Source organism: Suricata suricatta, chromosome 12, assembly GCF_006229205.1.
Source record: "Suricata suricatta isolate VVHF042 chromosome 12, meerkat_22Aug2017_6uvM2_HiC, whole genome shotgun sequence".
NCBI lineage: Eukaryota > Metazoa > Chordata > Mammalia > Carnivora > Herpestidae > Suricata > Suricata suricatta.
In genome coordinates, this window is record NC_043711.1 from 85,608,076 (window position 1) to 85,633,533 (window position 25,458).

At 56.8% G+C, this 25,458-nt stretch overlaps 1 protein-coding gene and 1 long non-coding RNA gene across 2 annotated transcripts in view; both read left to right on the forward strand.

Moving 5' to 3' along the window:
* CTNNBL1 (catenin beta like 1) overlaps positions 1–10,295 on the forward strand; it is a 157,384-nt gene extending 147,089 nt beyond the window's left edge. Inside the window, exons 16-17 of the mRNA XM_029917945.1 lie at positions 209–281; positions 10,103–10,295. Coding sequence (XP_029773805.1) covers positions 209–281; positions 10,103–10,191 — 162 coding nt within the window. The 3' untranslated portion in view covers positions 10,192–10,295. The remainder of the gene's footprint in view (positions 1–208; positions 282–10,102) is intronic.
* LOC115273410 lies at positions 3,518–6,268 on the forward strand. Its single transcript, XR_003900798.1, has 2 exons — positions 3,518–5,544; positions 5,623–6,268. It is a non-coding gene; the product is annotated as an uncharacterized LOC115273410 (long non-coding RNA).
* Positions 10,296–25,458: the final 15,163 nt, after the last annotated feature.

Sequence of the window (25,458 nt, forward strand, 5' to 3'; positions counted from 1 at the left end):
CCTGCCCGGGCCTGGCCGAGCCTGCCTCCCTCCTGGCCCTCACTCGGGGCAGAGCCTAAGGAGCCCATTCACTCTCCCTGACTCCCTGTGCTCCGGAGGCTGGTGGGGGCGGGCGGGGGGCCTCTTCTTCAGGGGTGGCCGTGAGGTGCGTGCTTTCTCCACGATGTGTGCCAGCATCTGCCCTCTCCTCTCTTCTCCTTCCTCCTAGATTCGCCAGAGGGTCCACCAGATCCTAAACATGCGAGGGAGCTCCAGCAAGATCGTCAGGCACATCATCAAGGGTGAGTTGGGTGCTGCTTGTGTCTGGGTCTCTGGCAGAACTAGGCGGTGCTCACTTCCTGTCTGTTGGTGCCCCTGGACTTTTGGTGCACAGCTTTCTCTGCACTGCGGGCTCGGGTGCGTCATCGTGTTCGCTGTGTGTCCTGGCCGTCTTTGTCAGGGTGCCGAAGACTAGCCTGAGGATTCTGTGCCTCTGACCCTTCCGTTCCAGAATTTCAAAGACACTTAACAAATGAGACAGCAGTGCTTAGAAATATTTGTTAAAAATTAAAAAGAAATAAGACAAAACAAGAAGCAGAAACTCCCAGCTCCAAACTACGTGCAGTGCAATGAAATTGCTTTCTTAGGAAAAAACAGGGAAGTAACAGGTAATACCTGGAATTCAGCAGGACGGAGACTGAGTCTTGGGCCCTGTGGTGGGGCAGAAAGGGCCTCGCTGCCTTCTAGCTTCGGCTCTGCTTTCCCCCAGCTGAGCCAGCGACATAGAAGAAAGTCTGCAAAGGTTCAGGAGCCTTGACCTGACAGCTTCGGGTCTAGAGGCCGGCACTCAGTGCTCTGTCAGGTGCGCGTCCTTCCTTCCCTCACCTGCCCCAGGGAGTCCCTCAAATGCTATTCCATCTTTGGGACCTTACTCAGCTGGAACGGCTCCTCCACTGGTGAGCAGGCTCTCAGTCACAAGGGTACCTGAACTCGACGTGGGTGCAGCTGCGCCCGTGGGCCACTTAGCACAGACCTGCAGTAGAGGCCGTATGGGCCTTCGCAGTACTGATACCGACAGGGTCCAGAGGAACCCTGGAGGGACTGGCAGCTGCGGGCAGTTTTCCTTTCCCCTCCGTCCTGTGTTCCACCCATTTCCAAGGGGAGTGATTAGGCTAGATTTACTCAAAGGGTTTGCCCATAAGTGGCTTATAAGTCCCATTACAGGTGGGAGATGAAATGTGAAGACAAATGGTACATGTAATAAAGGGAAGAGAAGTTAGGAGCCATGGTCTCCGGCATCTGGCTCCCCGACCTGAATCCTGGCTCTGTGCCTTCCTGTGTTACCTCAGGCGAGGTACCCAATTGCTCTGAGACCTCATAGGATGGGTGAGAAGATTAAAAAAGATGATAGGTTGAAAATGTCTGGCCCTTGATAAGTCCTCTGTAAATGTTAGTGATTATGAGTATTATGAAATATGATGATGATAATTGTCATCGTCATTATTACAAGTGAGGCATGGCCCAGATCCTACGGAAGTCGTGTGAAAGGGGCAGCGAGCTGGGTCTTGGAGGCTGAGATGGGACAACTCAGGTGCCGGCACCAGAAACCCCATGTGTTAGCACGGCCACCCCACAGGAAGGGCACATCCATCCTGTCCCACTTGCAGATGGAGAGTTTGAGTCCTGGAATCTATTAGGTCCTCTCCCAGAGAAAGGGGGGAAAGGGAAGCCGCTCAGGAACCGCGCCCAGCACCTTGCCTTCCGCAGTGGCATCCGGGTGCTCCTTTTCCGAGTCTATTTCGCATGAATCACTGCTCAGCGTGTCATGCCGCCTCCTCCCTAAGGTGTAGCTGTGGTGATTTGCAGCTCCAGCTTTTAAATGGATTTACTTTGAACGCCCACTTGTTCAATTAGAACTTTTTATCACTCTCAGCTCTCCTGTCTCACATCGAGGCTCCTCCCCGCACCTCCATCCCTGTAATCAAAACAGTGATCTTCGGAGGAAGAAAAGGTGTTTTTAACGGGTACTGAGATGTAGTAGGGGGATGTTTTTCTTTGTGAAACCCTAACGGGTGCCTTAGGTTATCTGGAGCGTGCAGCTGTCGTGAGCCAGCCTCCGTCTCCCTCGGACCCCGGTCCAGCCCCCCAGGGCGTCGTGTGGTGTCGGGCACGGACGGGGCGCGGAGTGGAGTTCTGTAGATTGAGCGGCCTGCACAGATGCCCCGTTCGCTTCCACCACCCTTGGTCCTCTCCTTGGTTGGTGTCTTCTGCCAGACCCCAGGGCCAGCCTCCGCCCTCCCTCCGCGGCCCCGCACAGCCGGCGGGCAGTAAATCCGGCAGCGCCGCCTCCGTGCGCCATCTTGAGTCCGCGCCATCCTCTCCATCTGTCCCTTCCCATCAGAGCGCCCAGTTTATTTCCTTCCTAGTCCTTATCACAGTCCGTAATGGTTTTTATTTACGTCTTTGTTTACTCGCTTTGTGTGTCTCATACGTTACAGTGTAAGCTCTGTGATGTAGGGACGTTGCCTAGCTCACTCACCCTGTCTCCTGGGCATCCAGACCAGTGCCGGGCGCATAATGGGCACCTGGTGAAAATTTCACACGTTCAGCCCTATGCCTGTGCACTCGGCATGAGGCCAACGCTTGCCGACACTCTCCTCAAGGCTAAGCAGGGTGCCGGATACTAGCCTGCGGTGTCACACGGCCTGCCCTCAGGCGTCTGTAATCTCTGGGGGGGCATGGATGCATGAGTGCCCAGCCGTGATCCCAGCTACACGAAACACACGCTCCGACACCTGCTCCGCTGGCCTTGCTGGGTGCCGGGCTCGGGGTTTGGGACTCGAGGTGCGAAGTCAAGGAAGAAGAGCTGCATCTTCGAGGCGTTCACACGGTGGGGAGAGCTACTCGAAACCAATTATAACGTGATCAGTGCTAGTAGAAGTTGCCAACGGTGCGCTGACGGAGTGGTAAGGAGCAGCATGAGAGTCCCAGGCCTTAGCGTGGCATCCCGGAGGAGGGACGGGCTCCTCCCCAGGACTGCGCCTGGGTCCTAGAGGGAAAGGCACAGCCCAGGCTGAAAAGGCAGAGGCCCGGGGCTAAGATAGGACATGGTGGCTGATGTAAGGAAACTAGAGAGGACACGTAGGGCTCCCCTGCCCAGGACAAAGAGGCCCTCACAGGACACTGACCACTTGAAAAAACCAAATCCCGATTCTCTCCAGATGGAAGGTAAGGGTATAATAAATGGTTCTCCACCCAGCTTCCACCCGCAGGCCCCGCCCGGGCTCACTCCCTCCTTCGGGAAGCCCTTCTGCCTGTGGTTTGGGTGGTGGAACTGAGCCACCACAGGGAGTGAGTGGTGGCTAGGCTGGGCTCAGGGCCTCCCTTAAAGGCCTCCACTCCCTCCCCCTTCTCCCTCCACCTTCATTCCATCAAAAGGCATGAAAAAACAAAGCCTCATAAAGAAAACCAGCTCATCAGTCTGTCCTCTTTGATTTTAATTTTGTTTTTCAGTTTGGGTTGCTTCCTTTTTTTTTTTTTTTTAACATACTAATTAGATGCAAGCTTTTTCTTTGATTTTATGGCCTACATATTTCCTAAGTTTTGCTGGCAGGATGACAGCTGATGTATCCCTTGAGGTCTCAGGAAAACGCTGATGAGGCAAGCCCAGCAGGGGACTTTCCCCTTCTATCTCAGTCCCCTTTCTCACCATTTTCCTCCCTCCTTCTCTACTGGGGGTGCCAAGAGAGCTGGGAATAATTGATGGCTCATTAAAGCCCCTCTTTCCGCAGACTGCTTACTCGGCGCTCCCAAAGTCCAGCCTTGCCTGGAGCTGGCAGCGGCTCCGGGCCTGAGGACCATGGTGCCCATGTAGGAGACCATGGTCTCCTTTCCGAAGCAGGGCAGGCCACACCATGGGCTCCACACGGGCAGTGACAGTCCTCCTGCCTTTCACCTTGGACCTGGCCTGTGACTAGTGCAGAGCAGGGGCTCAGTTTATGCCCAGTGGGGACGTGTGCTGAGGTCATGCTTCCGGCTTCTTTGTGCTGTTCCAGAAATCCAGGACCACTGTAGGGAGAGCGGCCGCCCCCGAGCACGTCCTCTGTGCTCCTGCATGCCGGGCTTTCCATGTAGCTTCTCTGGTTCTCACAACAGTCCCAGGAAGCAGGATTACAGTCTCCATTTTGCAGATAAGAAAGCCAAGGCGTACGGAGGGTAAGGGACATTACCCAAGTCACTAGTGATGTTGGAAACCGGATCGAAACTCAGAACTATACACAGTCAGTCTTCCATCTGGCAGAAAGGAAATCTCTAACGTTGTCAATTACCCGATACAGTCTTACCACCTTTTAAGAAGGAAAATTTAGGGCACTAGGTGGGCTCCTGAGATGAATGAGACACTTAGTAGGCCCTGTCCCCAGGGGCCTAAAGTCCCATCTCAGGTAAAGAAGCTAATCACTACACAAAGCAGAATGAAGTCCATGCTAGTTAATTCTGCTGCAGATTAAAAGGAGCTTAAAGATCCAGGGAGGCTGCACAGAGGAGGTACTTTTTTTTTTTTTTTTTGGTGGTGGTAAAATATATGTCAGATTTACCATCGCAACCATCACCACCATCTGTCCACAGAATTAATTTTCGTCTTGCAAAACTGAAACTCTGTGCCCATTAAACCCTCACTCTCCTTCCCCCAGTCCCTGGCCGCCACCCTTGTACTTTCTGTCTCTGTGAAGCTGATTGGCCAAGAAGGCGGCTTCTGGAAGCATGTGCAGGACCTCTGTAGGCAGACGCGGGCATCCCTCATCACGTGCCCGCCTCCTTGGATGCAGCCTTGGAACTGTAACCCGGAAACACTTTCTAGTGCAAGCCCTGTGCCAAGGGTTACTGTGGAAATGGCGGGCCAGGTCTCTTCAGTGTCCAAGTCCCTGGGGAAAGTTGCCGGAATTCCACGCGGCTGCAGGGCCGTTGTGCAGGGGAGAGCTCAGAGGGTTCCTGACTCAGAACCGTTCTGTTGATGGCAGAAGGACTGAGCCAAAGACTCCAGAATGCTTTCAGAAATTGGCTGCTGGCCCTTTGATTTGCTTTTGTTCTTGATGGTTTGAAATCTCCTCTAGAAGCTCATAAACACATACCTCCATACTGACTGGGGGCTCTCGGCACCCCGAGCAGCACCTCTGCGATATTGAAGCTGCAGAAGCCGAAGGGGTTCTCTTTTGATGACGTGTTGATGTGTGTGTGACTCGCACCGGGTCATGGCTACCATGACCACTAGGCTGTGTGGAGGCAGGACAGAACCCTGGCGAGAGGCCTGCCTCTGACCTTCGCCAGCCACTTACTTCTCTAAGCCACAGTCCTTCGTCTGTGAGATGGAGATAACCGGCCTCAGAAGGGTCTGTGAGGCTCCGGTGAGGTTCCGTACGTGCAGCACTGACGTGTGGCTGGCACATGGCACGTGCTTGACAAACATCAGCTGCCTTTACCATTGGGATCAGTGTGCAAGCCTGTCCAGTGATACATGGATCTGAGCCTCACAGACCAGCACGATTCTGTCCGTCTATGTCACTCAGGGTACGTTAGTAGTTAATACATTTGAGCCTTAACTTTCTCTGTGTAAGAAACAAACCTGATGTGAATCTTGCCCCTCAGGCAGGCCGAAGTTGAACCACAGTTGGGTGCCTGGGACAAAGTACGTGCTCAGCAAACAGAGGCTCCTCCCTTCCGATGTCCTTGGCCTAGTCCTTTGACCTGGAGCTCACGGCAGCTGGACTCGGGGGCAAGCAGGGGAGCTGGTGGACCAGCACCCAGCCCCGACTCCTCGGGGCGCTGTTCCGACCCGATGACACTGTTAGCGTGAGAAGCAAAGGACACGTTTCCTTCTCCTTTAAATGGGTCTCATTTTAATGAAACCCCTGATGTCCCGTTGCTGCAGATACGTGTTCTCCTAGGGAAGTGTACCAGTAGACCTTCCAAGTTCATCGCTGTCATTAAGAAATCGGTCAGACACGGATTTTCCTTTCCCAGGTCCTAGTTTGTGGTTACGTCTGTGTCTCCCAGAGTTTTCAGTGTGAAAACACGGTATCCTTCTCCCCCTTTCCTCTTCCTCCTGCACTTTTTAAAGGAGGAGCATTTAAAGCTTAGGCTTCAGTGACCTGAAGCAGGCTTGTGAGCGCGGCCCAGGTCCCTGTCCTGCAGACAGTTCTCCCCTTCCGACAGCCCAGGCTTTTCCCTCTCCGTCTTAACATAAACAGAACAGCTTGTATTCCATGTCTGAATAGTAAACCTGCTGTCTAAAGTTTGCTTTAATATTTATGCGTTCAGCACTGCTGCATGTTTTTGAGCTCCATCAAAGCCTTTATTATAAGAGCGTTTGAAAATGCTGGGGAAGTAGAGAAGGGAGTTGATGTGCGCACCCTCTTCCTCACTCTCCTCAGCCCAACTCACCCTCTTCTCGCCCATTCTCCCCCCACTCGTGGCTCCCCCACCATCTAGCATCTCTCCTTTTCCCCGCACTCTCTCTTCCCCTCTTAGACACACACACACACACACACACACACACACACACACACACACACACAGAGCAAGGAGAACTCTTCCCCAAGACCTCTGGGAGGAATCTGTTCAATATTTATAAACTGCTGCGGCAGCTGTAACAACCAGAGGTAGCTGCCACCACCCAGATTTGCTCCAAATAGGATTCTCCTCTGGAAACAAAGGCTGAGCAGGGGTAAGGGGCGGAGGGGCAGGGCGCAGGGCACCGCTCTTGCCGGCTGCCAGTGTTGGCGGAGGAACATGAGGGCCTCGGCAGACCTGGCTCTGGGCTGAGCAAGCCGTGGCTGGCTTGCTGTGGGACCCTGGCCGGTCACCTGCCCTTCAGAGTTGTCCCACGCTTCTGAGAGCTCCGCGGCTCTGACATTCTGACCCATTCCACGTCGGGCCACTGAGACCCTCTTCCCACGGGACACGCGCCTAGAGTCTTTCCCACAGGAGGACTTAGTAGCCCGAAGCCTGGTGGGGCTGCACTGCTTTGGAGCACGCACAATGCACAGAGCAGTCTTCCCCGCCAAAGGACGGGGACCGGGCAGGGTGGGACGGTGCTTAGGTAGGGGGGTGCCGCTTCGGGGACTGGCTCCCCACCCCCCCACTGGCTCTCTCAGGCGCCTTCCTCACAGACATTTTGGCTTGACTTTTAGCCTCTCCACTGGCCCCAGCTTGGGCACATTGTTCCAGTTCTCTAACAAGCCTCAGTTTCCTCATCTGCAAACAGCCCTGGCATTCTCTCCCTTATGGGATTGCTGCAAAGAGCAGGCGAGCCACCAGACGCCCGTGCCCGGCACACACGGGGCAGAAGGCACCTGGCACCTACACCCTTCCCAGCCCGTTCCCAGAGAGCAGCTACTCCGATGGTGTCCCCCTTCCCCACCGAGCGACAGGAGGCCAGCCCTCAGGTGGATGCTTGTGTTTTCCGAGGCCTTGGCAGAGGTGATTCAGCAAGGGAGTTGATGCAGACTTTGGTTTTCTCTGCCTTGTGGATCTCTAGAAAGAGATTAGGCCCCTACAGGAAGCTGGCTTGACTCGGAAAATCACTGCCCCAAAGGATCGGACTGTTTCTCCGCTTCCCTCCCCCCTGGGTCTGAGAATACATTAGGAGAGCAAAGTGTTAGTTCAATCCATTAAGACTCTTGCTTCCAGACCATGCCTCTGGGGGTATTAAATGCTGTAATGGTCATTTTGGTCTCTCCTGGGGCGGCGACTAGATCATTCACACGTGAGTAAGATAGCATTTCTGTAAAGCCCCATAGCTGTCTCCGCAGCCCAGACCCTGCCCTCCCATCACCCCAGTCCTCTCTTTAAGAGGCCTTAATCGAAGGCATCACAACCATTTGCTGGTGGAGGTGATGGATGCATCTAATGGAAAAGGATGATTTCCAGGGGGAGACGCACAGCTGGCACACGTCTGAATCCCAAATCCCGTTTTCCGGCACATGTCCAAAGTAATAAAGGGGAAGGAGGAAAAATGAAGAAGTGGCAGGAGCAGAAGTATTCCCCAGCACGGTGGGGGTGGGGGTTGCACACTCTCTTCCCTCTCCCCAGTCTTTGTCTGACTTGGATCAGCAGATGTTTTATTATGTAAAAGCTTCCTGCCCAGAGTTGTTCTTCCTGAAACTGCCCGGTGTGGGGAGCAGGGAGCGGGACAGGGACGCAAGCAGTCGCCCCGGTCCGCCTACTCTGAGAGCTGATTCCCCACACCACCCCGACGGCTGCCTCTGCTGGCAGTTTGGCTAAAAGTAAGGCACATGCCCCTGGCCTTCCTGAAACACGCCCCCCCCTCCCCGTCTAGAAGGAGAGGGGAGCGAGTGCGGGGCCGTCTAGAAGGCGGCCCTGTGATGGGGACCCGGGCCCAAGGACAGGAGCCGGAGGGAGAGATGACCGGGCAGGCTTCACAGAGAAGATGGCTCTTAAGATGGGCCTGCAGGGATGCGTGGGGTCTCCCCGTGTGACACTGCCCCGGGAAGGAACTAGTGTGCCCTGAATATCTGTTATTTGCCAAGTACCTTCCATACATTTTCAGAGGACACCCCCCAAGGTCACTTAGGATGGTGATCCGGAGCCGGGTTGAAGCCCAGCCCATGACGTCACTCGTGTCTCCCCTCCACATCCTGTGTCCCTGCTCCTGGGGGTCACTATGGGAAGCGCATCCATGCCCCACACCCCAGTCCCTAAGTTCTACATTGCTTCTGCCTCGTACCCCCTCCTCCTAAAACCAGGGGGTTTTAGGTGTAGTTTGAGGGGATACTTTTGAACAGAGAGCTGGGGTAGTAAGTATTGTGCTGGGGTCCCTGGGTGAGTGGATCGCATGGTGACCTGCCCTGACACCTGATTGTGTTCTCTGGACATCCGTCGTCATTGTCATCCTGTATCCTCCCCCTCTCCAGGGGCGGGCCCTCCCCAGCGCTGGCCGTTTTCTCCCACATCCCTCCTACCACCCAAGGCAGGGGAGGTCTATTTATTTACCTGAACCCCCCCGCTGTTTGATCTCGGGTCGGGGACTGTACCCCGACCCCTCCTTGTAGCACCTGCTCCCCTTGGCCTTGGGAGGAGCACCGGGCTCACTGTCACCCCCTCCACTGCTCTGTCATACTTCTTGGTGACGTGCATCTGACTCTAGCACCCCACTTCCAGCCTGTCTGTAAATCATGCTGGGTCACCTTCAGAATGCATGTGAAGTCTGAAGACCTCTCACCCCCTCTGTGACCTTGGTCTCAGCCACCATCAGGTCATATCTCCCCTTCAGCCCTTGTGCCCTTCAGGGCCTCCCCCACACGGCAGCTGGAGCAAGCTGTCGCTCCTGTGCTCAGAGCCCTCTCATGGCTCTGGTCACGGGGGAAAGGCCAAAGTCCTTGCCGCGGCCCACAAGACCCTGTGGTCTGTGCCTGCCCCTTTCTGTCCAGGCCACATGGACCTCCACACTTCCCCCCCACCGGGCCAAGCGAGCTCCCCACTCTGAGCCTCTTCACTGGTCCCTCTGCTAGCTCCCTCCCAGACACGCCACATGAATTTGCTTCAGGCTCTGATCAAATCCGTGAGGCCTTCGCCCTGTTACTTACCTGTGGGCTGTTTCCCCGACTAGAGAGCAGAGATTTTCATTTCACTTACTTGCTTACTTTATCCCCATTGCCTCAAGAAGTTCTCAAACTTACGTGCGTTATCATTACCTGGAAGGCTCGTCCAAATGACTGCGGGGGCTGATGTGTAGGTCTCGGTGGGGCCCCCAGATCCGCGTTTCTGACAAGTTCCTGCGTGGTGCTGCCGCGGCTCAGGGCCCATGCGCTCACACAGCCCGCAGCAGACCTCTGCACCTGCGTGGTGACCACGGGAGTGAGGAAGGGGTGTGGCGGGAGGACTCTGAGTCAGAGAAGGTGAGCTGGGCCCCGTTCCTCCGCTGGTCGCTTCTAATGCAAGACCCGTGAGTTTGGCCAAGGTGCCCCCCGGGGGGCGGGGGTTGTTAGCTGCGTTAGAAGAGCAGGGGCCTCGGCAGGAGCTGGGGTTTAGGGAGGGGCGCGGGGGGCCCAGCCACAACGACGCGCACACCTCCAGTCCGTGCCTGACGCTGCCTTTGTCTCCGCAGAGTACGCGGAGAACATCGGCGACGGCCGGAGCCCCGAGTTCCGGGAGAACGAGCAGAAGCGCATCCTGGGCTTGCTGGAGAACTTCTAGAGACCCCGGGGCTGCGGGCCGCGCGGACTCTCACTGGGCCTCCCGCCCGGCAAGATTTTACACAGCTCGTGTGACTTTTGGACGAATTAAAGCTAGTTTTGGTATCCCTGGCTGGTGTTCTGTGTAGCAGAGCAGCACCGGCGCCCCCCCAGCTGCTGTCCCGGACCCGTTCGAGGAAGGCCGCTGGGCGGCCTCCCGCTGCCAGGGAGGGAACTGAGGCTCCGAGAGCAGATCAGGGATGAAGCGGATCAGCATAAAGCGGCCGCCTTGCTGTAGTCTGGAAGAGGGGGTGCGTGGACTGTGACCGGCGCGTTACCCCCAGTAATGGCACGCCCGGGGCGCAGGAGGGCCAGCCTCGGGGAGCACAGCACCTGCAGCAGCCTCACTGGGGGACCTGAACAGATGTCCCCTGGGCCACCCCAGGAAAACACACCACAGGCAGGGGTGGCCCGGGCAGCTCCATGCCTCGGCTGGGCCGGGCACCGCTGCTGGGAGCAAACAGCCCCCCGCCGTGGGCCGCACAGTAGGGGCGCTTTCCCCGGCTGGCCCCTGGGAGGACGAACGAGGTCACCTGAGCCAGCGCACGGGCGGGAGCGCCAAATGGTGGTTTCTTCGGTTCTTCCCTCACGCGGCTGGGGCTTCAGAACTGCGATTTTGGCCATGGGCTGCGAGGATACTGGCCTTCTCTATGGAAGTCGGCGGTCCGTTCACATGATTTAGTTCCAAAGGGTCGAGTCCCCCTGAGCGAGGAGGATGTGGGAGAACAAGCAGTTCAGAAAAGCAGTGTTTCCTCACAATGAAGAGTTGGCCCAGGGTCAGGGCACACACACCCTGCATGTGCCCATGGCCACGCAAGCAGCACGCTTTGGCTCCACGCTGCACCCCAGGCACAGGGCCAGAGTGGGTGTGCCAGGGGAGATGAGGTGCAGTTCCGGGCGCCACCCGACGAGACGAGTGAGATGGCGCCTGCGTCGTGCCCGGCGTGGGGCAGGCGGCAGAGCATCGGGGAAGACGCCCCCCCTCCCCGCCCCCGGTGCTGCCGTCCAGCCTGGTGGGAAGATACCTGGGTGCCCGTCCTTCCTGCGAGGTAGGCGTCCTGCCGGAGAGGTGGCAGGAGGGTACGATAGGAGCCAGAATCTGAATCGCCTTACAGGCTCCTGTGTTTTTCCTTTCATTTTTCTGTAACTCTAGTAGCTACCACGTATCAGACACCTGCCGTGGGCCCCTTGCCGGGCATCCCTTCTTTTCCCGAGCACGACATCATCATCATCCCCAAGTTACTAAGGCGGAGAGAGAGGTCCTGGGGGGGTAAGAAGCGTGTGCAAGGTCCCATGGCAGTCAGCAGCGACACCTACATTCAGAGCGAGGTCGGCCTGACTCTGCAGCCCGTGCTCTCCCCTCCACCAGGCTGCTCTGCCTGGGGGACCAGCACGGATCGCTGATGGACATCACGCTTCATTCCTCTGTCGGTATGTGGTACGACGCGTTCACAGAGAACAAAGCACGTCCAGGTGTAAACTACAGGATCACAGGCTTTCTGAGCTAAGGATGATACTTCAGAGAGCATTAGTCCTTCAGCGTTACCTTGTCTTTCAAACTGTGTTTGTTTTTAGCCAGGGCTTGCTAGTACACGGTACAGAAGTTCAAAATTAACAAAAAGCTTTGCAGTGAAGAATCTCTCCTCTCCCATCCCCTGCCCCCTGGGCCTCCCTTTCCCTCGACGCAGCCCCTGTTACCCGGTTGTCCATCCAGACCTCTCTGTCCAGTGGTTTCCGGCTGCCTCTCCTGAAGCTCCAGGTTTCCCACAAGCCCATCAGCAGCCAGCATAGAAGGCAGGGCAGGGGCAGGGTGGGGGTCAGAACCTGGGTGGCTCAGTCAGCTAGGCGTCCGACTTCAGGTCATGATCTCACAATTCGTGGGTTCGAGCCCTGCACCAGGCTCTGTGCTGACAGCTGGGAGCCTGGAGCCTGCTTTGGATTCTGTGTCTCTTTCTCCCTGCCCCTCCCCCTCTCACGTTTTCTCTCTCTCTCTCTCTCTCTCTCTCTCTCTCTCTCTTTTGAAAATAAACATTAAAAAAAAATTTTTTTTAAGAAGGGAGGGTGGGTAGGGTTCAGAGCCACTCACACTGTTTCTGCAGTTGCCCCTCTCCCCCTTGCTTCCTGCATGGGGCTGCCTGCGAGGTCGTGTTAGAAAAGTCCGTCTGCTAATGGCAAGTTTGAACTCCTGCCTTCACTTTACAAGAAGGGTCCCCTCTTCCGTCAGTTTTGTGACAGGAGGGCTCGTAGGGAACAAGGGACATAATCCGTTAGGATTCAGAAGGGGTTACTGTTCAGGGGTGCAGGGGCCACGGACACGGGATGAGAACTGACCCTCTGCTTTCTGATTTTAACAACTCACCACCCAAGGCTACGAAAAGCTTTGAAGATCAAGGTGAAGTTCATCATAACCGACCTTGCTAACCCGTTAGCTCCTGGGGGGTGGTCCTCCCTCTTGCATCTGCCCGGGGCTGAGACCCTGTCTGCCTCACCAAGCAGCGCCCCCAACCCAAGGACCTGTTGGGCTTCCAGCAAAGGCCTTCCTTGCCCTGCGGTTCTGAACTGGATCTCTGTGCCTGCCCACTGTTTGGGCTTCTGAGCTCCTCCCTTCAAACCAAGCCCCCCATGGCCCTCCTTGTGCCCATAGCTGAACAGTACCAGCATCCCAGAGGGACAAAATGCCTTTTCCTCTCCAAACATGGCTTTAAAGTAGCCCTTAGCAATATTAGCCAGAATTTCTTCACAACGAAAGTGGGGATTTCACGTACCTCTTCCTTCATAGATCGCTGCTCTCTCTTTCAGTGGTTGGCATGCCCTGAATTCAGTGGCAGCAAGATGGGCTATGTCTAATTTAGAGAGATTTGCATGCAGGCTACATTCCTCCTTTATCTGCAGGGGGAGCTGGGAGCCACCCTTCAGTCACCCCCACAAGCAGCACCGGTGCCCAGGTGCTTCTGTCATTAACCAAGAGCATCAATGTAGTGTCAACAGGGAGATGAGACTCACTTTCCTAAGGCAAGAGCTTCCTGATTAGATTTCCTTACCCAACAATATAGGAAGAACAGGGCCACATTTTCGATCCTCCTTCCTCTTGGAACTCATGGACAGCGGTTGGTGTCTCAGCGGTGGGCCTCCCGTTGTCTGTGCTGAGGAAAAGGCAAGGATCTCCAACCACCTTTTGCTTGATTAGGTGGCACAGGCCCTTGGTATAAACTTCGGAAGGTCCCTAAGGGTATCCCCTGCCCCCCAGAGCCCCTCCCCAGAGGCAACCCCTGCTAAATAGCCAGAATATCCTTTCAGGGACACGTTTTCAAGTGACTGGATATTCATTTAATACAGAGGGTAGCACAGCATGTTCTCCGACCCACACCTTGGTTTTTGCTCTGCACCCACCACACGCAACAGGGGCCCCCTCCCGACCCCTCCCCGCTCGTGGTCCTGCCGAATTTAACCCCGTGCACAGACATTTAGGTGCCTCCCATCTTTGGCTAAGACAACGCTGCAGTGAACATCCTTGTAGAGAATGTCGTTCCACACATGTGTGCCTTTAAATCCCCAAGCAGAATTGCCAAGTCAGAGCGTGCATTTTCCACCGTGATAATGAATCGCCACTCCGCACCCCACCCCTGCCCCCGCCCGCCTTCTGTGAACCACGTGTGCAGGCCACCCCACACCCTTCCCCACGCAGCTCCCGCCCTCGTGTCTCCGTGTCTCCGACGGCACCAGTGTTTGCTGTCTTCATCTGCATTTCTCTTATGAGCGGAGTCATTTAATGTTTTAGAAGAACAGATTTATTGCGTGTGTGCCGTATCCGCTAATACTCGTCACGCTTTCTATGAGCTCAGTACTTCGCTCGAATTAGCTCATCTAACCCTCAGTTCCTAAGGGGCAGGGACTTTCATCACAATCGTCATTTCACAGACCCAGAATGACAGGGTCTGTGGCTTACAAAGTGACCGGGCTGGGTCCAGAAATGTAAGCAGACTGGCTCCATAGCCCACGCTCCTGACCTCAGATCCGCACCCTCTCTGAGCCGGCTGGCAGAGAAGGGACTCCAGTGATGCCGGAGAGGTGGCCGTGGGGGTTGGGAGGCCATCTTGTCCCTGCAGGGTGCCCTAGAAACAGAAGCCTTCAGCGTGGCTGTGCAGGAAGCCCATTGACGGCCTCCTGACTGGAGCCCCGCCGAGGCTGGGCAGGGTCCCTGCTCCCGGAGCACCTCACTCCCACATCTGAGCAGCAGCTGCGGTTCTCACCTGTGTAGGGGCCCTAAGCCCAGGTTTTCTGGCTGCTCTACCATGGGAAGAGGGAAGCCCAAGAAACTTATGGAAGGTTTGGCTTTCTCTCTGCAGTAATGGGGAGGAAGAGCCACCTTCAAGCAGCTTGTAGTGAGGGTCCTTGCTTATCTTCCCCCATCTGCACCCCTCCCACTGAGCTTGAACCCCTCACTCTCCACCCCCAGCCCGTGATAGGCATCGCTGCCTCCTTCCAGTTACCTCCCAGGGGGATTCTGCTGCGCACCTGCTCTGTGCCCGGCCCCGAGTGGGGCATGGGGGGTATACACCCCAAGGCTGAAAGGCGGTGTTAACTCCCCGTGGTGGCCCTCAGGGCGTCACAAGGAAGCAATAATGAGCCCTTACAGGCCCCCCAAACCTGACAGGAGCGATCAGGAAAGACAGGACAGTGCACCGTAACTGTACCTTGAGTGACGTTCACAGGGGTCTTGAGATGTCCATGAGTCTCAAAACACAAGCGGTAGAAAGTCATTTGAGGCAGAGGCAAGTGCACAGGCAAAGGGGTGGGGGCCGGATAACACATGGGAACTCTGGGGACGCCTGGACGCCCCCGGGGTCAGCAGCGCACAGGCTCCGTGAGCTCCGGCTGTGGCAGAGCCACGTGCACATTGCTCCGCTGTGCTCTCTGGGAGCCTGGGCTCGTGTCCGGTGAGTTTGTTCCTCACCCTCCTCCAGGCTCTTCCAGTCCTCAGATCTGACCCCTCCAGCAAGATCCGGCCTCCCAAGTTTGTCCGGGGAGTAACCAGGCCCCAGCGCTAGTCATAGCTCCACAAGGAGCCAGGCCACCGGGTCTGAGGCGGCAGGAAGGCTGTGGGAGGCCTCTGGGGACGCTTTGTAGCCCAGCGCCTGTGCTCTGAAGCTCCAGGGAACAGATGAGCCAGGTTGGGTCTGCGGAAGCCAGGGCCAAGGTCTGGCCACAGCCGAGGAAGGCTCTGTTCAGCCTGGCTCTGGCTCCTGGAAATGCTCAAGAATAGAAGGGCCGGACACTGAGGCACCCAGCCCAGCCTCTGTGAGACAGGAGCATGGCCCCTCACCCTCTTGGAATCTGGGCTCTCCTTCCTTCCAGACTGAATGAGAGGATCTCAGAGACGTCAGCCTGTGGAAACCCACAGCTGTGGCCAGGTTAGGGCACCCAGATGATCATTTGCCACTCCCATCCCATCATCAACTAAACACCCACCATGAGCCGTGTGAGGACCAAGACAGACATTGTCCCTGGCCTCAAGGAGCTCCCGTCCTCCTGGGACAGACCGAAAGACAATAGACATGTAGACAGAGGCACCGGCTGTGTACTGGGTGTTAGAAAGGACCAGACACGGTGCTGGGGGGGTAGACTAGCAATGGGGATCACGGGGCGGTCTGAGAAGTCCTCTGAGACAAAGAACTTTTGAGCTGAGCTCTGAATGCCCTCAAGGAGCCCGGTGGCCCGAGCTATTGGAAAGAGGGTCTAAGCAGAGGCACAGATGCAAAGGTTCTGAGGTGGAGAGAGAGCACCATCATTCTCCGGAGAAGACCAGGCAGACGCCGCAGTGGTTGGACCCAGGAGCAAGGCAGGGGATGCTGGGGCCGAGGGCCAGAGGGGTGGGCAGGGGGCCAGAGGGGTGGGCAGGGGCCAGATCTCAGGGGGCCCTGAGGACCGCGGAGCAGTTTTGGCAAAGAAGGAATGTGATCTGATTTTGGAAAGCCCCCTTTGCTTGGTGGAGGACTTGCAGACAACAGAGTGTTAGCAGGGACCCCAGGGAGAGGCTGGTGCCGTGGACCAGGAGGAAGCGGTCTGCTAGAGACGAGATTTGGGACACGCGGAGGCAGGGCGACAGGTCACCATGCAGGGAGACTTGCCCCAGCATGGGGGGCTGGGAGCAACTTCACGGCCCAACCAGAGTCGGGTGGGGCCGCCAGAGAGAGCTGCTCAGTATATAAATATCTTTAATGAATAAATAGAAGTGCTTTTAGGGCTGGCAGAGTCGTATCATTTCCACCTGCCGTAAAATTTCATTAGAAAAGCAGGCGCTGCAGGGGGAGAGGAATGGCTGCAATAAATCTGCCCGCCCACCCCTAGGCCCTGCCTCCACTAGGGCCGCTCAGCCCCCCTCCCTGGAGAACCCAGACCCAGGCCCTCCTCCCCAAACCTCCCTGGGGCCCCGGAGAAGTCGGGTCCCTTCCTGCCCCAGCCCCACAGAGGGAACGGGCAAGAAGCAGCAGTGGGCAGGACCACGGGCCCAAAACCGGGTCCTCACTCCCCTTGGGAATCAGACACACAATTCCTGCCCCTGCCTCAGCCTCCCCACTTCCCACGGCTACAGAGACTCCGCCCCCTGCCCACGGATACAGGTTAGATGGGTTGCAGAGGAGGCAGTAACCAACAACTGCTGAAATCCAAGAACAACAGAGCTGGGGGGAGGCGGACCTTGGGTCAGACGGAGAAAACAGAGGCCCTAAGAATGGAGGTGACTGTCCTAAGGTCACGCAGGATCAGCAGATCCAACCCTCCCAACCACCATAGTATCGGCTACATCATTTGGCACCAACTAAATGCCTGGCTCCGTGCAGATCACGTGGTATGCACCATTTCATTGACTCCTCCCTACAGTAGTGTAACATAGAGACTAGCACCATGCCATTTAGCAGATGAGAGCACTGAGGCCCAGAGAGACATAGGATCAAGGCCACCCCCTCAGTGACAGCCAGGTGAGAGTCTGTCTGCACCCTACCACAGCGCCTTGTTCTGCTTTATTCAAGTGATCTGGGGCTGGGATCGTTTTGCTTGTGACCTTCAAAAGACGTGGAGTGGAAATTTGCCTGATCACCTACTATGTCCCATCTAGTCTCTGAACTGAAGGCCGCTGCCCCCAGCTTCTTGCTATCCCTGTAGCATCTTCCAATGTTGCCACGCTCACCTCTATTTTATAAATAAGAAAAGGAAGCACAGAGAGGTCAAAGACGTTGTCCAGGGTCACACAGCTGTGTCATGGGTACCAGCTATTCACTCAAACGACTGGGGGTCCTCAGGGCCCTCCCTTGGCCCCACTGCCGCCCTCCCTCAGCCGATGGTACGAGGCCAGGAAGCCTGGCCAAATGGATGGGCATGGCTGGCAACCTGCCTGAGCCCCTGGTTCAGTTAAGCTCATTAAGTGGCCGTGTCCTGTCATGCTGCCTGGGCCAGCTGCCTTCCCTCCTCACCTCAGTCCAGCCCTCTGGGGAGCAAGGCCTGAGGACAGGCTTCTGCTTTAACCAGCTGCAAGCAAAGGCTTCTCTGTAATTGAGGAAGATTAAAAGATATGCAAGCCAGCCTCACCAGGGGGAGGCCCATGGACCGGTGAGGACCGGGCACGGGTGCTGGAGACAGGCTTCCTGGGTTCAAATCCAGCCCTGCTCCTCCCGCAGCTGTGTGAACCGGGTGAGTCACTTCCCCTCTCTGAGCCTCGTTTCCCTCATCTATAAAATGGGGAGATGGTGCCACACAATACTGCTCACTGTCCAGATCTGCGACAAGCTGATGCGTAGAAAGTATTGACCAACCGTTAAGTGCTGATCGATGGCCATACCACCATTGCCGACACCCTTACGTTGCTGCATTTTCCTATTCACCTTCCCCACTAGACTGCAAGCTGATTCATCTTTATACCTTCCAGAATGAATGTGCAAACCTAGGAGGGCATCAGTCCTTCCGTCAGCAAACACCCACCCCAAGGTCCTTTAAGAGCAAAGAGTGAGCAGTGTGGCCGCTGCATACAACAGGTGCTCTCCAAGGGGCAGGGGTGTTGAAGCAAAGTGCCTTGGGGCAGGGCGGCGGGGGTGGGGGGTGCTGAACAACTGTCCAGCGGGGGCTTACAGCCTCACTGAGGCTCCCTCGCCCTTTGTCCATCTTTGTCTTTGTCCGTGTGTTCCTGCCCTGGGACCTGCCTCACTCTCCCCCTGCCTCACTCTCCCCGCCAGGGACTCCCCTGCTGCTCCAGACCGGCCTGGGGCCAGACGCCTCCCTGCCAGGGGAGGAGCGCAGGTCCTGTTCTCCCAGGCTCCAAGCCTCCTGCGAGACACAGAGGTAGATACACCCCTGAGCAGCCAGAGCATGATGAGCAGAGGCCCCGAGAACCCCCTCACTCTGCCCTCGGCCCGACGCACTTCCCCCCAACCCCCATCCCTCTTGTAGCCCCTCCCTGCACTCCCCAGGCCACCGGTGAGCCTTCTCTAGACCAGGCCTGTGAGCTGCCTGAGGTTGGGGGCTGCTTTTCCTCCATTTCTGCACAGAGGGCCCAGCACGGGGCTGCCACCCAGTAGGACCCCTTGCAACATTTTCTCAGCAAATCTTTTCTGAGCACCTACCCTGGGCCAGGCCCCACGCACGGCTGTGGGGATAGAGAACAAACAAGACTCCTTGTTCTGCAAACCAGCAAGGCGGCTGCAGACGGCACTGGGAGCTATGCAGAAAATAAAAGAGAGGGACTGGAAGGAAGGGTAGCTACTATGGTCTGGATGGGCAGGGGAGGCCTTTCTGAGGAGGTAATGCCGGAGTTGAGACAGGATTGACAAGCAGAACAGCTGCCAATGGAAGTTGAGAATAGGCTTCTAGGCAGAAGGAATAGCAAGTGCAAAGGCCCTGGGGCAGGAGTGTGATTTACATATTTAAGGAAGAGCCAGGTACCTTGTGAGTGAGGAGAGTGAGGGGAGGAGTTTGCTGAGATGGGCAAGGAGCAGGCTGTATGAGGCCTTATTAGCCGCAGTGAGGAATTTGGATTTTCTTCCACACACAATGGGAAGCCATTGAGGGTTTTAAGCAGAGGAGGGAACTGATCACAGGGAGTGTGCATTCAATATAATGACTGAGTCAAGGAGGGAGGGAGGGGATGGGAGAAGGAAGAGAGGATGAAGGGATGAACGGCAGAGCAAAGGGCAGAGGACTGAGCTGGCGGCCTGCATGGAGGAGACGCCAGCACAGATGCAGCAGGATGTGGGCCCCTCCTGTCCCTATTCTTATGTCCCTTCTGGCCTCCTGGAGTGGCCAACACCTAGCCGGGGCTCGTGGTGGTCAGAGCGACAGACAAAAGCAGTTGGAGTACGGGTGGGAAGTGGTAGTTTGGGAACCCCTGAACTGAGTTATGTCTTGGGGGTTCTTGCCGCTTCCAGGAGGAGGCAGCCGTGGCCCAGGGATGAGGGGACAAGTGGAACTTCACCAGGTAAGAAGAGGGAGGGCCTCCTGGCAGAGGCGACCAGAGGGGCAGAGGCAGGGAGGCAGGAAAGAGCCCAACTCTGAGCTGAGGGCCCTACAGACCCAAGTCCAGTTGTCACCACAACCCTGTGCTATCCCCATTTTAAAGATGAGAAAACCAAGGGAAAACAAAGATGAGAAGGGGAAGAGGCTGGATGGTCACACAACTATTCTGGGTAGAAGCAGAGTCTTGACCTCAAAGCCCTAGAGTGGTCAGCAAAACGGATCCCAACACTCTTGTGGGTGCTGGGAGTCCACATGGCTGGCAGGAGGGAGGATACTGTCAAAGACACACACACACACACACACACACACACACACACACACACACACACGCAGTGCGGCCATTGGTGAGCAGTTCCCTCTTCCTGGGGTATCATGGAGGGCATCGTGGAGAAGGTGGCATTTGAACTCAACCAGGAAGGGTGGTGAGGTTTTGAGGGGTGGAGAGTTGGGCAGGGGAGGAGGTTGCAGAGGGAGGAGCCTGGCAAAGGCCTGGAGGGAGGAAGCACACCAAGGAAGTGCAGGATGAGTAGGCAGGGGAGGAAGGAAAGGAGGTAGTAGAAAACGAGGCCAGGAGATGGCCAGGAGTCAGACTGGGAATGCTCGCATGCCAAGGCCAAGCATTTGTACTCTGCGTGGAAGGCCCAGAGGGGCCCTGGAAGGCCTCTGAACCTTTGAGAGGCAGGTCACATGAGCGAGTCTGAAAGTCCCTCCTGTGTGAAGGATGGAGGGGGGTGGGGCAGGAAGCTGGAAGGGCAGGAGAAGGGGCTGGCGCTCTAGCCCAGGCAAGCCTTGGTGGTGGGCTCCAAGCAGGGCTCTGGCCTCGAGGGCGGGGATGAAAGGGCATATTTGAACCCTGTTATGGAGTCGAGTGGGCTGGACTTGGTTGGGGAGAGGGGGGTGCAAGCACAGGTCATCTGCTGGAGGGCCAGTTGGTTTGGTCCCCTCGCCTGGCCAGGGACTAAAGCCATTCACTCCTTCATCCGTTGGCCCACCTCTGTGAGCACCTGTCCACTCACCCACCACTCGTCCCTCCTCCCATCCCGCACACAGTAGCATCCCCCTTGGGCCAGTCCCTCTCCGTGTTGGGGGCTAGGGTACAGAGCGCCTGCCCTGGTCCCTGGCCCTCTGGAGCACTTAGTGGTCTCACATCCACTGTGACAGGAGGCCAGCCCAGCCCAGCGTGCGGAGCACACGTAATCAGGGAGACAAAGTGTCGCGGAGGGGGTGGGGGGGGACAAGGAGGGGGGATGGGGACTCAGCATAGCCCAGCCCCACCTCCGAACCGCGGGTTTGCAATGTCATCATCCCAAATAAAGGACAGTGCATTGTTAACGTTATTAATTATCATTAATCTAATTAAATGGCAATTACGATTAAGAACACAGTGATAAAAATGCCACCTTGGATTTAAACGCGTCCATGAATGATCTTCCACAAGCTCCGCCCACGCCCCACTGCAGGTGAGCGGCAGCCCTCGTGACTCAGAGGCCAGCGGAGGGATCACAAAGTCCTGGTGCCCTCCTCCTACAAATGGGCAAACCGAGGCCCAGGAACGTGCGGAGCCCGGGGGTCACGCCCTAAGTCTGTGCCAAAGGCAAATTCCAGTCAAGGAGCCCGATACCAGCCCGCCTCCCAACTGGCCCCATCCCTAACAGCCTTTTTTTTTTCCCTAGGAAAAACAGCTGTCAGAGGCAGCCATCCTGTTACCGATTAAACAAGGCAAATTCTATCGGAACAGAATCAGAGACACCCCTGGACACCTAATTACACAGTCTGGAACGGGAAACATGGGCAGGGAAATAGGAATATGAACAAACAGTGCAGCGGGCAGCAGAGGGCCCTCCCCTTCACCAGAAGCGTCATCTCCCCGAGGCCTCCAGACAGGAGGACAGGATGCATCTCCTGGTGCTGGAGTAAGGTCTGCACCCCCAGAAGGGGCTCCCCGGCTGTAGGGAGCCCGGCAGAGCCCCCCACCCCCACCCGTGGCAGCCAGGGCTCCACGACAAAGGAGCGAGTGGTCTGCAGCCCCACTCTAGCCGCCTCCGGCCCCGTGGAGAACAGGTGTCATTCCCGGCCTCCAGTCCCGCCAGCCGGCAGCTGGGGCAGCGAAACGGGGCAGAGCTGGGCTGGAGCCACACTGGCCGGCCCTGGAGCCAGGGTTCCGTCTCCCTGGGGACGGCTGTCGCAGCAGGTCCTGTCCCAGGGGCAGTGCTCCGAGCAGGGCCTGGGCTTGGCTGTCCCCCCACCGTGAGAACCTGCGATGTTATATATTCAGCAGGACTGTGAGCAAGTGAGTGCGGGGTCCCTCTCTGACTCCATCTCCATGTCCCCCACACCTACAGGCACCGGGGGAGACACTGATGATGGGTGAACTCAGAATCCGACCTGCCATGTTCATTGAGCAGCCCCCCACCCGGTGCTAACACCGGGCTCAGGGAGACAGGAATGAACCAAACAGAGATCTCTGACTTCGAGGAACTCATGGGGGGGGGGGTGCCCACAGACACTGAGCAAAGCAGACCAATGAGAGGAAGAGAACTAGACAGAAATAAGTGAGGTGAAGAAAACAAGGTGATGGAGGAAAGAGCAAATTAGTGGAAGGGGAGAGGCTACTTGGCATAGGACGGTTCTGGAAGGCCTCTTTCAGGGGATGTTTGCCCTGAGACTTCACCGTGAGAGGGGCAGCCAGAGGCAGGGCTGGAGGAATGTTCCAGGTGAGTGCAAGCTGGATGAGCCAACAGCTGAACAGGTGGGTGAGTGAGTGCCAAAGGGGGTGGGCTGTGCAGAGGGCAGCCTCTCACTCTCCACGGCAGGGGGCCGGACCCGATGGCGCTCAGGCTCCTGAGTCCCTCCATACCACACTGTGCGCTCAGTTTGGGGCGCCCTTCCTTCCCAGGCCTGCTGCCGGCCCCTCCCTGCCGCGGCTCCGCCCACACCACCCATGAGGGGCCTCTTCTAAGGTGACTTTGCTCATTATTTATTGTTAGTATTATTGGTGTGCCATTAATAATCATTATTCCTCACCTTCCGCCCTGCTTCAGTCTTCCCACCACTGGTTTGCACCCTCAGCAGAGGCCCAAGGAACAGGTCCCCAGGCTTTCTGAGCCCCAGGTTGTCCATCGCTGAATGGGGAACGGGACACTGACCCATGACTGCCTCTTCAAGGCCATGGAATCCGATTCCTGCCTTCACGTGCCTTCACACAGCCGCCGTGCAAGTGGAGTTATTAGCGTTAATACCTCGACGGCCGGCTTCACAGATGTGGAATCTGGGCCTAGGAGGGGTCATGTGCCTTGGCCAAGGTCACATGACCAGTAAATGGTGCAGCGGGATGAAGACTCAGGTCCCGCCTGAGATTAGACAGTAGTGAGGTTTCAACCCGAATTTGCTGATTCCGGTGGCTGTGCTGCGGTTATGTAAGAATATGTCTGTATTTTAGAAAATGTGCTCTAAAATATTCGGAGGTGGCGGCATATCACATACTTGCAACTTTTTCCATACGTTGAAGATGAGTTCAAAGTTTTAAAAATTTAAAACGTCCCAACTATTGGAACGAAAGCCAAACAAACAAAGCCCTTTCACGCTGGCCCAGAGTAATGCCGGGTGACTGATGGGGACGGCTGTATTCACTGCACCTGCAGGGAGGGTGATGTTATTTTATCCCAAGCTTTGCAAACAGGGAAACACAAGCACAGAGTTGTCTAGTCATTTTCTGAGGCCTAGGAGTGCCCATCCAGTGGGGTGGGAAGACCAGAGACAAGGGAACATGCTGGAGGCTGGGTGGCCTGGCAGAAAGGGTACCCTCCTCCCCCTGGCCTTTAGAGCCCTCAGCCCTCACTGGAAGGGGAGAGGCGGGGAGCCTGCCTCCCACCCCCGGTCCAGGGCTGATTGATCTTTCACGGTCCCTGGAGCCAGTGCCCACGTCCACACCTCGAGCTGCTGCGTGTTTTCTTGTCTCTGATTGTAAACAGATTTGACTAAAGAGGTAAATTAGAAGTTAATTAGAGGGAACATGATTGATGAGGCAGTTTGCCGTGATTGGGAGGCGTGGAAAGGAGGGGGCTCCCTGCAAGGAGGTGAGGGAGGAGGGGTGCAGGAGAAAACATCCGTGGTCCCATCGCTATTGGGCGGGGCCGGGGGAGGCACCCAGCCAGGTGAGGGGCCTGCTCCAGCCTGCCCTTTCTCTGAGGCTCCAGGGTCAAGGCCAGGACCCCCCTGGGCACGAGGGTCCCGGTGAGCACTCCACAGCCCCTGCCATTGGGGACCAGGCACTTGTTGGACTCTGGGGGTGCAGTGGAGAAGCTGATTGCAGTCCTGGATTGCAGACCCGGTGGGTCAAGGCGCTGATGCTTGTCAGACACGCACACGGCCCCAGCCCCATGCATGTCAAAACCTTGTAAGGTCGGTGCTGTTCCTCTGTTTTCCAGATTAGGCATTTCGAGAGAGTTAGAGAGCTGAAGCAACTTGCCCAAGGTCACACGGCCAATAAGAACAGAGCTGAGACTGCCAGAGCCTGTGCCTGTCTGAGTTCCAGGCTGGGTGCCCAGTCATGAGTCCAGCTGCCCAGGTGGCTCCTCCCTATGTGGCCCCTGCTTACACACCTCCAGCAGCGGGGAGCTCACTTTCTCCCAAGGCAGCCTGTCCAGCAGCAGGAGAGCTCTGGCTGGGGGAACATTGTCCTTGCGTGGACCTAGTCTAACTACTTCCAGCACTCTGCCCCCTGCCTGCCTCCTTCACATCCCAAAACAGAGACCGCTGCTCCAGGAGAGGGGGTGCCTCAGGCCTCACACAACGTCCTCTTTCTCCTGGGGGAAACGACACCTGGTGTCCCGGCAGTGCCCGGACTCCCCCATGTCTGAGATGCAGCCATCAAGCCCTGCCGGCACCCACATCCTCTGCTCCCCAGGCCACTGTAGATCTTCATTCATCCATCCACTACTTGCCTCCCTTATTCATTCAGCAAGATTTCTGTGGCCCGACTATGTGCCGGTCTTTGAGGATGTGGGACGAGGAAGACCCGACCTTCCCTGGGAGGTGCTCACAGCCCAGTCACAGCTGCAGAGGAGAGGCTGAGGGGCCAGGAGAGCCCTGTGTGGGAGAGTCGGCCCCTCTAGGAGCTGGCACAGGAGCAAGCTCTGGGAGAGCAGGTTCCAGGCAGAGGGAAGTGTGGGGAGAGGGGGCGTGGTGCACTCCAGAAACCGCCAGAAGGCCAAATGGCTGGAAGTGAGAGTGAGGGGGAGCTAGTGGGAGGTGAGGTCACATAAGGAAGCTGTTTGGATTTTATTCTAAGCAGTAGAAACCATCTAAAGCTCTAAGTGGGGGAGGATGATGGGATTTGCATTTGGAAAAGCACTCCTTGCTGGTGGGGTGTGGGTGGGCCCAGGGATGCAGGAGGCTGGTGAGAGATGGGCTGCCCAGAGAGCTTAGATGGTGGGAGATGCTCTCTGGGCGGGGCTTGGGGTTCGATCTCCGGGTGCAGGATGGGTGGGAGCTTGGGTGGGGGAGGGGCACACCTGAGACACAGAAGCCTAGAGCAGGGCAAGACTTGAGGGGATGAGCAGAATTTCGGATGGAGGCAAGTGGGATGTGAGGGGCCATTCGAGAGGAGGTGCGCCATAGACAGGGTGACGCCTGGGTCCGGGCTGGCGAGAGCCAGAACCAGATGTGTCCGTCCTCCCAGATGCTGAGCTTGTGCAGTCTGCAGGTCCCATCCTGATGCCCCGTTCCC